The following is a 16,142-nucleotide window of genomic DNA, read 5'->3' as shown; positions in this document are numbered from 1 at the left end:
ATCACGAGGCAAAGGATCAACTTTTCCATGATGTAACCAATGGTCCAAGTGACATAAAAACACAATTTATTCATTCATAACTAAACTCTCTCTCTCTCTCTCTCTCTCTCTCTCTCTCTCTCTCTCTCTCTCTCTCTCTCTCTCTCTCTCTCTCTCAACATTTCCCGCTTCCTCATCTCATCCTGCCCCTCCCCCCCCTTGTGTACTGCCCCCCATCCAGCACCTCCTCCTCCCCATCCAATCCTCCCAGGTGTTTCTCCCCATCTATTCCTCCCTCCTCCTCTCCCCATTTACTCCCCCTCTTCCTCTCCCCATCTACTCCTCCCTCCTCTCATCCTCCTCGTGTACCTCTCTCACTGTACTGTCCCACTTAAATACGTCTATCACTGTACCTCCACCCCCTCCCTCCCTCCCTCCAAGTACCGTGATGACTGACCACCTCCAAGAAAGTACTACGCGTCAACCAGTACACAATCCTCGAGTGACGTTAATGGTGAGTTAAGTATAGCCGGAGACTAGGAGACAGTGATGGTATGGTGACATCCATGGTGACAGGTATAGTATAGTGTCACCATCAGCTTCCTTGCGTGTGTGTGTGTGTGTGTGTGTGTGTGTGTGTGTGTGTGTGTGTGTGTGTGTCACCGCTCCTGTGGTCGACTACGTTTCACTACAGCTTCCACTCTCCATCACTCCATTCCACTTTCCATCACTCCATTACACCCTCCATCATCCTATCATATTCTCCCTCATCCCATCATACTCACCCTCACTCCACGCTTTCCCTCATTCCACATTCTCCCTTAAACCTCCAATCTCCCTCACCTCATACTCTCCCTCATCACTCCGACAAGTCTTAAAGCAAACAGCATCTTCAGAGACTCTCCCCCCCCCTACCGCCTGACCCCGATGACAGTGACCACCAGTAGCCACACCTGAGGGCGGGAGGCAGCGCAGGGGACACATGATACACCACACGATATTCTAGGCACACGACAACACGACACTCTTACACAACACACTCCTGCCAAATGTCATCATCACTCATTACCACACAAACTCACTAATTTGTACTCACTATACCACAGACACTCATTTGTACTCACTACACCACAGACACTCACTTGTACTCATTGCACCACACACTTGTACTCACTGCACCACCTTCACCCCGGGTTCTCCAAAATAATGAACTAATGATCAAATATATTCCCGGCACTGCACTTGATTCCCTTCACTTCCCTAACTGTAAAATTAGACACCTATTCAGACTTGGAGTGCCCCGGGTTCGAACCAATGACCTTTAGGGCAGGAAACGAGAGTTGCATCTATTTGACGGCCATAACCATGCCCTGGGTTACTGGGGGTAATTTTTAGTGTAGTGGGCATATTTAAGGGCATGAAGAGCAAGATTATATCCAGAAAACAATGCCTTATGGTCACACATGTTACTGTACATACATACATACACACGACCATTACAACTACCTATTTCCTCTACTCAAGAAAGAAAGGTAATGGTATAAAATCATATAATTATTACACAGAAACATGTAAATACAGCAACCAAGAAACCATAATGAAAATACAACTTGTAAACTGTCAAGAAAACACAATTATCCATTTATTATTATCATCTTTTGGGTCACCTGAAGATTAGGCACCTCAGCTAATTCCACCTGAAGATTAACACCCTAACGCTACCTGGGTGGGTTGGGTTGGGTTAGGTTAGGGGGGGGAGGGAGGGAGGTGTGTGAGGGAGGGAGGTGTATAAGAAAAGAAAGTTTCAACTATTTTTTACACGAAGTTCCACCCAGGCGAACGACATGCACTAATTACAAGCCTCACCTGCGCCTGGCGGTAATATTCACCTGACCTAACCTCACCCAACTCGCGCCACAACAACACACCCGGGAAGGTTCCTCCCTCGAGTGCATCCTGTCATTACTTCAGGTACATTGTCCTCTTCTGTTTGTTACCTAAGTGCCAGCGATGGAGAGTGAACCCCCAGAGAGAGGTTCTTTGTGTGTGTGTGTGTATGTGTAAGGACGACAGATACACCCAGACCAGACTGTGATGGGTGGAGGAGACATGGTGCCCCCCCCCCCCTCACATCACAGGCACCTACACAGTATTTACATCACTCCCAAATATCTTGAAGACAGGCCTAGTGATTAATTACAAAGATACTCTCGGAAAAAAAAGTAACGTGAATTTTCAGAGAAATTTACATTTTCCTAACAAACAGACGTCGGGGAGCAAAGCGATGTTCACCGTCTGGCAGCAATTCAAAGCGTAGATGTACACGACACCGAGAAGCGACTGTGTATAGTTAAGAACAACAATATCTTTAAAAAAATAAACGGATGGAGCTTTGACTTTTGACCGTAAGCAACAACTGTGACCTTAAGAGAGACGTGACTCTAGAGTTCTGTAGTTCGTCTTGTGATACACTGTTTAGTAAAGTCTCGGCAAAACAAGTGAACTAAGGGAATTACGCTCTAGGCAAAGCTTTCAACTTAAACCTTCCTGTAATCTGTTAATACTGACTCAGATTTGGTTCGCTTCATTACCTCACAAAATCGATGAAGACGTTCCTCAGATTCCCCTCCCAATTATGATCCTAAATGAATGATCTCGTTTATTAGAGCGCGAACTGTTGCTCTCGTCAAGACCTCACATCACCCAGTACCCACACCTGTCAACACACCTTCAGCCCAGTGTTGTACTGTAGACGGCTGGGTGTCTTAATTGCTTACCTGCCTCCCATAGTATTCAGGCACCTGCACCTAACTACCTTTACTACCTACAGAGCTGCCTATTATCTATGAATCCTTGAAAAAGCAACCGACGATGTGTACCAGACTCATCAGAAATACAACACAGCAGTAGTTCAGGCCAGTAACAGTCCGCGGACCTCTGCCCACCACCTCCACTACCTTCTGAGTACTAGTGCCAAGTTTAGGTTAGGTTAGGTTAGGTTAGTTTAGGTTAGGTTAGGTTAGGTTAGGTTAGGTTGCGCTCTTACAGTAACATAAAAAGAAGGAGTTTGTTGTTAAACACGACATACACAAGAGGTTAGTAAGTACCTTGGTATGGAGTACCTTTGGTGTAAAATATAGCAGTCTCCCGCAAGGGTCGTTCGGTCCGCAGGAGGCCTTGCCGCAGGTCCCGCAGGATCTGTAAAAAAAATATAGGAAAATTAGATAAAGATGATCACGAAGGGAACACATAAAAATAAATAAATAAATAAATAAATATATATATATATATATATATATATATATATATATATATATATATATATATATATATATATATATATATATATATATATATAGCTAAATTAACTACTGTTTGGTAAATAATAATATAATACGAAAGAAACTTAAGAATGTATAAGACACAACCAGGACCAGACTCTCAAAGATTAATACGGTGAATCTTCCTGGCTGGTGAAGGAAGTTTGTAATTAACTGGTAGGCTTCAGCCAACACAAACACAACTTTCAAAAGTACTGCACCATTAACAACAACAAGAGACTCTACCTCAGCTTGATACACTCACAGTTTTGACGTAAAGAATCTTACCAAAGATTCTGTCTGAAATTTAATTTAGTGTTCTAACTGGTCTTGATCACTACCGTCTAACACACTACTAACCTCCCGACACCTGCTCCTGCTCGACTGACACAAACAGATGAATGAGTCACATACTTATGGTTTACGCGAGTCTTTACATACGACACGACATGTCCATTTTCCAGCATGAACTAATTGTACCAACTTCCTTTAAACACAATACCATTTATGAGAAATGAACAACTCATTCCTGCAAAACGTGATACTGACATAGGAATGGAATGATTTACCCGAGTGTAAGAGCGTGTGATGAGCCTGAAATATTGTCACACGCAGGCTGCAGGTGTGTTGGCAGGTGTGTAAATTAATTGCATTTGGGCGACAGGTTCATGAATGGACCCATATAGCTCTACGAGTCTACTGTATTAGGGACACACACACACACACACACACACACACACACACACACACACACACACTAAATGGGAACACTGGGAAGTTAATTGTCTTAGCACAGAATTCGTGTCATGTGTTTCCAGAGTCGTAGCCTACTAATAGCCACACGAAATAGGGTAAATAGGGCTGTCGACTAGTATCTATGTTCTCATTATCTCCACTTGCTAACTCACTCGTGCATACAGGGAATCCGACGACAAAACAAGGTCATATTACACAGCCTTTGATAAAGTGTTAAGATCATAGACCGGTCTAGTGGGCGCTGTCATAGAGAACGGGCGTTAAAAGAAAATGAAGTGATATCCAGGGGTAACTAAATCAAATATTATTCCATAACTATTCTGGATGGGGGAGTCATTTATGTTTAAATCTTCATTCGTTTGACAATAATCAGCTATATTTGGTGGGTTACTACAACTAGTACACACACCCAGGGCTCTATAACTACACACAGCATGATCCCTGTAATACGTGTCTAGACCTCTATTCGGTCAAGATTTAGGGACACCTGTGACCTGACCTTGCCTGGGACCTGACCTGAATTGGATTGAAACAGTTTATTTAGCTAGAAAAACACAGATACAGAGTGGATAATAATAACAATATTAACATGGCTGAGCCCGTTGAGCACCTGAGCTCTCCTGTAGGCACCTGACCAAACTGTTCAGGTAAACTATAACGTGTCTTGAACTAGTTGAAGCTGTGACTTCTGGTGATTCCGTTATGTGATCTCATCCCAAACACGCTTCTTCATGATATCTTTCTTGCATCATCTACAACGTGTCCATGATCCATCCCTCCGAGTGAGCCGTTGACGGGATCTTGAGCTTTCTCGGGCGGTCATCAGTTTCTTCAGCTGAGGTAACAATTTAGTTACGATTCTCTGAACACTCTGGACTGTGTGGATGTCTCTCATATTGTGGGTCGCCATGATACGAGGTTCTTATACTTCCACCATAAGTTCTGTATGTTTAAGTGACTAAACAGCCGTCGATCGGACTTAAGGGTTCGTCTTGTTTAATTTATTGTTTTATGATATACAAGTGATAATTTACCCTACCGCGTAAGGGTGACTTAATGACACAGTAAACTATTATACTCGTGCAGTGATGGAGTGAGTTCGACTGATCCACAATCTGTAAATCTCACCACCAAAATTCACTGAAAAGACTTTATAAACCTACAGGCAGTGTTTCTGTAAGGCCTCGCTTTGTATACTGACCATAAATATTTACTTCCACAAATAAACAATAATACAAAAATTAACCAAAAACTTAATTAAAAAAAATGCTCAGTTAACAGATTTAACATAGTAACTTTGTAGTACTCGGCGAGACGCACTTGAAGATTCATGACTGGATGACACAGTACACCATACGTTAGGTCACACAGACGAACAGCACGTTGAGACAGACAGGACCATGGACGGAAAAGGACAATAACACTACATGCCCCCTTTGTACTTTCATGGTGGGCATAAAAGAAGTGATAACATGATGCAAACTTTATTATAATAGAGTCTGGATGTTCAGGGACTTACAATCATTAAAAAAAGGCAGGTAAATAGGCAAGACAAACAGTCGAACTGGGCAACAAACAACCGAAAAGATAATAATCTGTCCACAAATATTATAACACTATTAGTAATATAAATAATAGTTAGCCAATCAATTTGTTGCAAAAAAAAAGCTCAGAGAAGACGTCAGAAAAATAAAATCCATTTACAGCCTCACTTGGCACATTCTCCTGGTGAGTGTCTCCCAAAAGATACTTCAGGGACTTCAAGTTTCCACAGAGGAATGTCAACATCAACGAAAATTGTGATTGCTGACCGGAAGCTGTAGTATATGAAGAGAGAAGGAGTGTACGGTACTCTGTTGAGAAGCAAAGTACTTCTCGTAGTTCACTGATTTTTCTCACACTTTGCAAAATAGCACTGCTCCATCTTTAGCCAACATTTTGCTACCAAACGTTTTAACTATTTTGCTGCCATAAGTTTTGGAGAAGCACTCACTATAGGCATTGTAAATGAAATGTGTCCAGCAGTGTTTGAATGAGAACTGACTCAAATAATACGGTCCAGGCCCCGGAGGACGGAGCTCCATGCCGGGATATATTCATATTGTACTCGTCCCACACACACACATCCAGTACCCGGCAGAACGGCGCCTTAAGAAATATTCGATTTGGTATTATTTTACTTTAGGACATAGCGCGTCCCAAAGTTATAAACTACTGAAACATTTAGATCTCCCTATTCTGAGCATTTTGAACCCCATTTATACCTGGCGGAAATGGATAATAGCGACACAATTAAATTTAGTTGATTTTACGAAGTTTTCAGTCTTCGTCTGTGAGATGTTCTCGGCGGATCACGCATGAGCAATATTGACTGACGTCATCCAGTCGTGACCAATGATGTATCGATATCATCACGCGAATTTTTTTCGACCAATCACATTTGATTTTTTCCTGGGTACGATTTTAATTTCATTGACCTGTCTCACAATGGCCATGGTTGAAGTTGGTTGTCATTTGTGCTCCTACGATTATTTTAAGGTTATTGCCGAGTTTTACGAGAAAGGCGATCATTCTATCCAAATCTTACGTATCCCTGGTCCTCCCACTTCTAACTAAGGTATTGTACTTTCGGACATGGCGCGCCCCAAAGTTGTGAACTACTGAAACATTTGTGTTAGTTTAAGCTAGGCCTACCGGGGGTCCTGTTAGGGGTTAGGTTACGTTAGACGACTCGTTTTCGTTCTCTCCCCTACCCAAAAACCCCGATTTCCCAGGGTCTCCCCCATTATTGTGGGGGGAGGGGGGGGGGGGCAAAAAGAGCAGTTTCTGCCAAAAATGAAGGTCAGATTTGTTTAAAACACACCGAAATACACTGGAAAAACATATTGGTCAACCCCTGGTGACTCATGCCCAAAGTAAAAATTTACTTTCGACTTTGACATAAAGTAATCTGCTTCGTATAAAGTAGCAGGATATATTATTTTATTTTAGGACAGCTAAATAGTAATTCAAAAACACTTAGGAGTTTTTCTTATTGAAGATTGATATAAAATAACATTAAAATACAATAAGCATAATGGATATATTAAAACAACAGGTAATTTTATACTGAAATTGCAGGAAAAGGTATTTAAGGCATTTTGCTTGAACACCCGGGCTCTAGTTATAAACAACAGTGCCTCATTAACTTACGTCTTTTATGTACCTGATGTGCTTCACGGGCCCCCACAGTGGTAAGTGTTTAACAGAGGGGCTTACTTTGTCAACAGGACCTGTAAACGACGCAGACCGCAGCGGTGTGTCCTCTACGACCACAACCTCTTCAGATATAAGACCTAGACCATTACACCAGAGTGTGGGGTCTTCATCAGCCCCCCGGATGTGTGTGGTGTGGTTGACATGGCCAGGTGCAGCAAGGGGGTCGGGGCGTCTCTCTGCCGCTAGATCTACCAGCAACTCACACCTCACACCCTCGGCGGCGTCGTCGTCGTCGTCATGCTGTTGGCCGCGGGTGACCTCGTCTAAGCGACAATAGGGCACCCGCACCCGTCCACCCTGGTTCCCCCACACTCTCATCACCTCGCTCTCCTCGCTGGGAGACAGTCACAGTTTCAAGAGAACAACTCCAATTAAAAGGCAACATACACTCGTCAGTATCAGGTATTTATACTGTACATGTAACCAACCTTCTTCAAACAAAGATCATATTATTAGCGGTGGTAATCGCAGCCAAATTTAACGCCAAACTAGTTATCAAGGTATTTTCAAGTCACTTTTCATTACAAACGAGTTCTTGCAATAACACAGCCGCACTAGTGCACTACACTCCTGACATGTTAAATGCGCATTGTTTAACATCCACACGAGACGCCACTGTCCACCCTCAACGCCACAGCCTGATACAGTCCTTTATATCATCTACCACAAGGTGAGACAAAAGTTTGCGTGGTGCCGTTAGGAGGAGCTGCGGCAGTATGGGGAATGAGGACAGCGGGAGTGGTGAGCAGGGCACCAGTACCCTTGGTGCAACTGGCGCCGCTGATAACCTGAACCCAACACAAAACACGCAACTTGTCCTCAACTAATATTTACATCATATACGTTCCTCAGTGATAATATTTACAGCTGTGTCTTCATCCGTATATTTTGCACATCTTTAGAAAAAATATACACACTGTAGGAAAGGAAACGATTTTGCCAAAAAATTAAACTGAAACCAAAACGATTTTATTACTACATCGAGGAATAAATCTTACACTATCAATTTCTTTCTGATTATAATATCTTACTTGTTGTAATCAAGTGAAAGTTGGACAATGAGAGGAAAAAGTTAGACCATGTTTGAGTCACCACGAGGGCAGACAACACTAAGCCACAACAGTAGGGATGGGTGAAAGACCTACACCTGAGGCACGTAGATGGCCACCTCTATGGGCTGACACCTCCTTCCTGCCTTCTGTAGTACATATCTGGCGTGACGTCTAAATCCGCAACATTACACCGTGGCTAAATCGCTTCCCCCTCCTTCCCTTGTATTTGTTCTACATTTTCAAAGCTTTTTAAGAGATGGGAAGAAGGTATCAGGTCGTTAAATGAATAGGACAAGTCACACCCTCACGGAGACCTATGTTGCTACCTCAACCACAGCGAGAACGTGATAATGATGGAAGGCTAAACATTCACTGCTGGTAATGACGACATTCGTTTGTAATCGTTGTGTATTGAATTTCATCAGGCCGCCGCACCGCCACACACCCACCAGACGGGTGAGACGCGGGGTGATTTTTTATTTATTTATTTTTTTTTTAACGGGGATTAGCCCACCCCAAGCACAGGTCACCGACCCACATCGGGGCCTAGGGGACGAAAATATAATAAACTGAACCTAAAATAAATACAAAAATGGAAAAAAAAAACCAAGAGAGAGAGAAACGACATACAGTACATGTTGTGTTGTACCTCCCTGTTTGGTAGCTGTCCTGTAAAACACGAGTCCATTTGCTCACGACTCCTCTCTTAGTGTCCACAGTGTCAACAATACCCTACTATAATATGAGGTGTTCTGATTTCATCATTTCTGAGCATAATATTTAAGAAAACTTAAAACGGATTCCTGCACAATGACCATCTGATGTGAACTGAACGTAAACATTTTGCATAATATAACCAGAGTAACAAACATGCGGCTGGACAAGGGAACAACATATGCCTCCTCATATTGGTGACGAGGCATAATGTGGCAACTGCATACAAATATTCGCATTAACTGTTTCCTGACCCACACGACAGCCATAAGCATGTAGCATAATTAAATCGCTAATCTCTTTTACAGTAACTGTGTAAACCCAACCGAGGAGAAGGTGATCACAGGCAGCGACACATCAACACTACTCAATGACTTTACTTAATGGCTGCAAATAGGCTCCTTACATCACTTTGTCCTGAGAGAGAGAGAGAAAGAGAGTCTTGTGGTCACCATCTATGCCAAGAAGTGCAGTACTTACACATGTGGTCACACCCAGGCTTGTCCCTCGTGAAACACCCACCCACCCTACGTCACCAACCACCCTATCCCTACACTATATGGTTTATAGATCACCCCACAGTCCCTCCACCCCCATTATCCTCCCCAACTTCTTCACTTTCCCAACTATTAACCTCCTTCCTCTCATCTTTTTTCACCAACTTCTTTCTATCGCTAAAAACAATACCTAATTTAAAGTGTTGGTCCACCTGTGATGACATATTAGTTCACCTAACCTAACCTAAACTAACCTAACCGTATAACTCATCCATGGAACTCTGGCCAGTTATGTTGGTCTATTTAAGCAGATTATGTGTTAGTAGACTATTTCCACTGACAATGTTTTAAGCAAACTATGTGTTAAACTGATATGTGTTAGGCTGACTGTTTTAAGCTTACTGTGTTGACTGTGTTCAGCTGGCTATGTTTTAAGCTTACTGTGTTGACTGTGTTAAGCTGGCTATGTTTTAAGCTGACTGTGTGTTAAGCTGGCTATGTTTTAAGCTGACTGTGTGTTAAGCTGGCTATGTTTTAAGCTGACTGTGTGTTAAACTGGCTATGTGTTAAGTTGGCTAAATATTAAACAGACTATGTGTTAAGCAGAAGATGTGTTAAGCAGGCGATGTGGTTGGGGCAGCAGCAAGCAGATGACGAGGTTGCCAGCTGTCAGTAACAGGTGGTAACTCTGTAGTAACACTAAACCCGTAACACACACACACACACACACACACACACACATCCGGCTATCTATTTATCTATTATATTCAATACCACAATACGTCATTGTAGAAATATAAGAAATTGTTGGTGAAAATAAAATAAAAATTATTACTTTCATGATTTGACAATTACATGCTATTAACTTTTAATAAGGTCATTATCAGTAACGAAGTGTGGTTCAGGTGTGTGGTGGTTCAGGTGTGGGATGGTTCACATGTGTAGTGACTCAGGTGTGGGATGGTTCACATGTGTAGTGACTCAGGTGTGGGGTGGTTCAGATGTATTGTGACTCAGGTTGTGGTGGCCCAGGTGTGTAGTGACTCAGGTGTGTGATGGTTCAGGTGTGTACAAGACATCAATACAGAAAACAAACATCATTAAGAAAGAAGGTATCACATCACACATTAAGATAGGTATCCATGATTCCAATACAGGTTAACACTTACATCGTCTGGCGAAAGCGAAGCGAACGGGATAGATAGAGAAAAGGGGAGAAAGCGATAATAATGAGAGAGGAGAGGGAGGGGGTGGGTGGTACAGGTGAGCACTGCGGTCAGGTATAATGAAAGTGTACAGCCTTCCCGGTAATGTGCTCACACCTGGCGTTTAGCCGAGTTGCCTAGTTCAAGACATCCCACTAATTGGAGAGAGAGAGAGAGAGAGAGAGAGAGAGAGAGAGAGAGAGAGAGAGAGAATTGTTGTTGCTGTAATGTAAGTCACTCACTGTTTACAAAGTCTCCTCCTGTTATTCCTGGAGATAAAAGTGTCCAGGACAACCCTACAATCCAGGAAAATGCCGAGATTCCTTCAAGCATGCAGGTGTTCTCCTCATTGTTGACATAGACGTGCCCTGATCTTGCAACCTTCCCGACGGACACAGCGCGGCGTTTGGTTAGTAGATGGGGTCACTGTTATAGAGACGCCGGGGAGAGGGAGACTGGGTCGTTTTAATCCTCCAGTTAAGTAATCCATCGCCCGTAAGGTATATCCAGAACTTTAGATGACTCAAGAACTTTCAACTTCCTGACAGATAATCGTATAATACTGTTGCAAAATATAAATACTATATCCGCTATTAATAAAAAACAAACAACATAAACGCATCTTCGTGTTTGTTGTATTGCGACACACTTGTTTAAAACTTAATTGACGTTCCCCAAAAATAATGAGAACCGTGTTAATAACCTCAAAGACTTTTCACTGAGTTTTTCTTCTCATTAAGTCTATTTTCAAGTCTGCCCAGTGCTTGTCCAGTCTCTCGCCAAGTACTAGACCACAATGTGCAGTGTGTAGAGAGCGATATCGGTTCTTGAGGTGAGGGCTCATTACACCTTCCAGAGAAACTTACGAGTCTTACGTGTGTGTGGTGTGTGTGTGGTGTGTGTGTGTGTGTGTGCGTGTGTGTGTGTGTGTGTTGCACTTTCGTTTTGCGCTTAGTGTATTAAAAATGGCAGGAGACAGTCGAGAAACTTATTTGTCATCAATTACTTTAAGAGAACAGCGAAATGATATAACGTTGGATGGCTGACATTATCTGCTGAATGACGGAGGAATATGTACGAATCAGATAAAATAACGAAGATTAAATAATGAAAAAGCCCAATTTTTTTATGAATTGGCCAGAATTATATATACATGTGTTTTTTTTTTAATATGACTTAACGAATTGTCACAAGAGGTTATTACATTTAGGTCAAAAGAGGCGTTACATACTCATTATCATTAATACTCTTACAGTTAGGGCTGCTGTTGTATCTCCGGGTTCGGGAAGTGTGAAGGACCCGGAACACGTCAGGTTAATTACAGGTACAAGACGGTGTTCAGCTGAGGGGGAAAGATATACAGGGTGTCTCAAAACAATACTACCAATTAAAAGTACGTTAATGTCATCGAGGTTTTCAATAACATGTATGAATGTAAATTTGTCTTTTGGGATACTATGGATAAACAGAGTAAACCTGTGTAATAGTCCATAATGTATAATAAATAGTAATAAAGGACTATCAAAGGACTATCTTCATCATACAACAGCGGATATTTTTTTACACCACTCTGTACATGACTATAGTGTGTTATGGGTGACGTGGCTGAGTGGATACAACGGTCTCCTCAAGTCTTATCGGTCGCTGGTTCGGTCCCTGCGCATCACCTATTTCACCCAGCTGTAAATAGGTGTCAAGGTTAGGGTTGTTTAGGTTAGGTTAGATTAGGTTAGGGATGAAGGTCTAGCATACGTTTTTCACTGTTCCTAATGACTCAACACGGTAATTATCATTTTGTCCACTAATTAAAAACTACACGGGAGCCATATGCCTCTGGGTAACCATCAAGAAATTTTCACCAATGAAAGTTTGTCCTCCCACCATAATACTGTATTAATAAACCATTGAAGGTGATACTTAACACCTACACCAACTTGTTCTTAAAATCCAACAACCGGGAACAATACTGCCAAGTCTCATGTGTGTGTGTGTGTGTGTGTGTGTGTGTGTGTGTGTGTGTGTGTGTGTGTGTGTGTGTGTGTGGGCGCAAAACACATCACAGGCAAGGTTACTGAAGACTCTTGGTATATATACTCGAATCTGTATGAAGTTGTAGCCTACATAACTTCACAACATAGAAGACCAAAAAAAAATCAGAGAAAAAAAGACGTTGTACAAAGAGGTGAGAGCAGGAGGCGAGTGTTGTGACGGAGGAAATGTAGAGAGTTAACGAAAGAATGTAACGTGATGAGAAAATGGCGCCACCAACACTCCCTCTCTCCCTCCCTCCCTCCTTCACCCTGGCAGACCCCCTCCCTTCCCCCACATGGCAAACACCCTATCATTCCCTCCCTTCCTCTCTTGGTCTCACCCTACACCACCCTGACCCCCCTCCACCACTCCACCTTCATCTGGTATTCTTCGAACCCTCACCGTGCACCACCAGAGTCCCACAACACCAGCAGACAACGTATTCCTTCCCCATATATAGATGCAAGATGATGCAACACAGTATCGTAGGCATATTGATTGGAGATCTGTATAATGTAGTCTTTCTCAACTCTCTGTATCTGCATTCTTTGGTTCTGAATTATTGAGCGAAATGAAGTACCGTAAACCCTCCTATTTCATTTCCTCATTTCACCAAAGATCACAGCTGCAGAAATTACCCATCATCAATTCTCATATTACTGATGTTAATTATTACCCCCGGGAGCTGCTGACCCCCGCCATGATGACATACAAGATGCAGCCAGCCAGTCGGTGTTGCTGCTCTATATGATAACTGTTCTCATCATTGACTGACATACACTATTCCCACGTCATGTCCAGTCGATAAAGATCCGCTATAAGACCTTCACAGTGTCATGCACGGAAGTGTGACGCGGAGCTTCAGTCACACTACACGATTTCGAGGTCAGAGCCCAGATTCTGAATGATTCGTAAGTTACATATTTCCCATAGTTGGAGGCTTGACGACGTATCTGGCATTTAGGCCAAGATGGCGTGTAGGTTTTACTGAGAACCAATACATCTAAGATACGTTCTCGTGTCCTCAGTTAGAAGACAAAACAAGTTGTACGATCTTTTGTTGTATCCGGTACTTAACGTTTCAGTCACATACAGTCTGTCTCATCCTCCCGCTGTACACTGTGTAGCTGTAACCACCATGTTGCAACTACCGGGAGGGAGTAGCCGAGATATAAACATCTGTGGTTCATGTGTGTGTGTGTGTCCACCAGTGGTATTTCCTGTCTCTTCATCACCAAGTAAGTCAAACTGCCATTTATATAAACACGTTTTAATGTGATATGACTTAAAGCGTAGCGGCCGATAATGTTCATCCAATCTTCAGCAGCTGAAGATGTGACGGTGTTGACTCAGTACAGAACAATGTCAAGTAATAAAGTAAACTAAACCAGTGATGTTTTGTTATGCAGGTATTATCATTATAACTATCTTTTCTTGTACCTGTATTTAGTAACTGTGTCTGTACTGGTGAGGCTGCACAAAAATATTTCAGATCTAAACAAAATTTTCGAATGGTCTGAAAAATGGCAGATGAAATTCAATGTTAACAATTGTAAAGTACTCAGTATAGGAGATGTAAACAGAGAAACCAGATACCAGATAAACAACGATGTTATTGAGAAATCCGACTGCGAGAAAGATTTAAGAGTAATGATAAGTAGGAATCTTAAGCCAAGTAAACAATGTGTATTTGCTCGAAACAAGGCGAATAAAGTACTTGGGTTCATACAAAGGAGTGTTAGTTACAAGACTAGAGAGGTCATCCTAAAACTATATCTTGCGCTTGTGAGACCATCTGGATTACGTAGTTCAATTCTGGTCACCGTATTACAGAATGGATATAGAATTCAGAGGAGAATGGCAAGACTAATCCCGGAGATTAGGAACCTTGAGTACAGAGACAGGTTAAAGCAACTTAATTTGCACTCCCTCGAGAGACGTAGAGTGAGAGGCGATATGATAGAGGTGTATAAATGGAAGTCAGGGTTAAACAAAGGGGACATTACAAAGGTACTCAAACTATCCAACCAGGAGCCAACTCGTAACAATGGTATTAAATTAGACAAATTTAGATTTAGGCGCGAAAGAGGCAAACATTGGTTTGGAAATAGATTAGTGGTTGAATGGAACGAGTTACCAAACATCATCATTAACTCGAATACGCTAGATAGTTTCAAACATAGCAATAGGGGTTGGGTGTATATGGGACTGCCCAGTATGGGCCAATTAGGCCCGCTGCAGTTTCCTCAATTCTTATATTCCTATATACCGTATACCTGTATACACACCCACCTCGCGCAGTCCGCCACTACAACAAAATTCAGCCCATAAGAGCCCGCATCGATAGATATAAGAATAGCACCATCCCATCTATTGTTAAAATAATAAACAACTCCTGATTTATGTACTGTACAGCCCTGTAAATGTATTCAACGCATATTATATCATTATGTCTAAATCAAATGTAAGTTTGTATATTTTCAGCCACCGGCTGCAACTCTATTAATAAACCGTTTATTATTATTATTATTATTATTATTATTATTATTATTACACACACACACACACACACACACAGTCAGTGAGCCAGCAATAAAACACAATAACAAACACGCTTAAATTACAGAATTTACAGCTGTGCTCTTCTTTTGGCTGAACCAGGAAGATATATCAAGGTTACACAAGTGTGTGCATGACATGACAGCCCACACACCAGAACACGTGTTCCCTATCATAGTTCACACAATGTCATCATCATCATATTTCCGTGTGTCAGTACCTGGCTGGGCGAGCACCTCCCTTACCTGCTCCCCACAACCGTCAGTCTTCACCCTTCCCACTACACACTTGATTTCTATTCGTCACTGATAGTATAATAACACTCTATAAGACTTACCAACTCAAGATTTTCAACAACAATGGGATAAAAAAAACCATTTCAACAATAAGTGATATATACTGTAGTGGTGGTAGTGTTGGTGATGGTGTTGGTGGTGTTAGTAGTGAAGGCGAGGATGGTGTAGAGGCAGGCTAGCAGAAAACAACTCCAGGAGGCGCTGCTGGTCTCCTCACCATCATCACCTTCACCAGTCAGCGGTATCCAGGGTCACCCACTCCACCCCCTCACGACAGCCTCACACTGTACCCCGTTTACCACCTTACACCCACACACCTCAGTCTACCCTCACACTGCATCCAGTTCACCATCCCACATCCACACACTTCAACCCACCTCTCCCCCACACACCTCAACCCACCCCCACACTGGACTCACCCAGGCAGACCACAGCTAAAACCTCCAATAATAATTCTTCATCATTTTAAACGGGT

At 42.4% G+C, this 16,142-nt stretch overlaps 1 protein-coding gene across 1 annotated transcript in view; it reads right to left on the bottom strand.

The window, feature by feature from the left end:
- Window positions 1–16,142, bottom strand: part of LOC121875855 — a 202,731-nt gene that overhangs the window by 86,230 nt on the left and 100,359 nt on the right. Inside the window, exon 8 of the mRNA XM_042380560.1 lies at window positions 3,087–3,177. Coding sequence (XP_042236494.1) covers window positions 3,087–3,177 — 91 coding nt within the window. The remainder of the gene's footprint in view (window positions 1–3,086; window positions 3,178–16,142) is intronic.

The sequence above is a fragment of the Homarus americanus genome, unplaced genomic scaffold (genome assembly GCF_018991925.1).
Source record: "Homarus americanus isolate GMGI-L3 unplaced genomic scaffold, GMGI_Hamer_2.0 scaffold24588, whole genome shotgun sequence".
In the NCBI taxonomy this organism is placed as follows: Eukaryota; Metazoa; Arthropoda; class Malacostraca; order Decapoda; family Nephropidae; genus Homarus; species Homarus americanus.
Note: the sequence above shows the minus strand (reverse complement) of the source record. Positions and strands in the feature narration are given on the sequence as shown.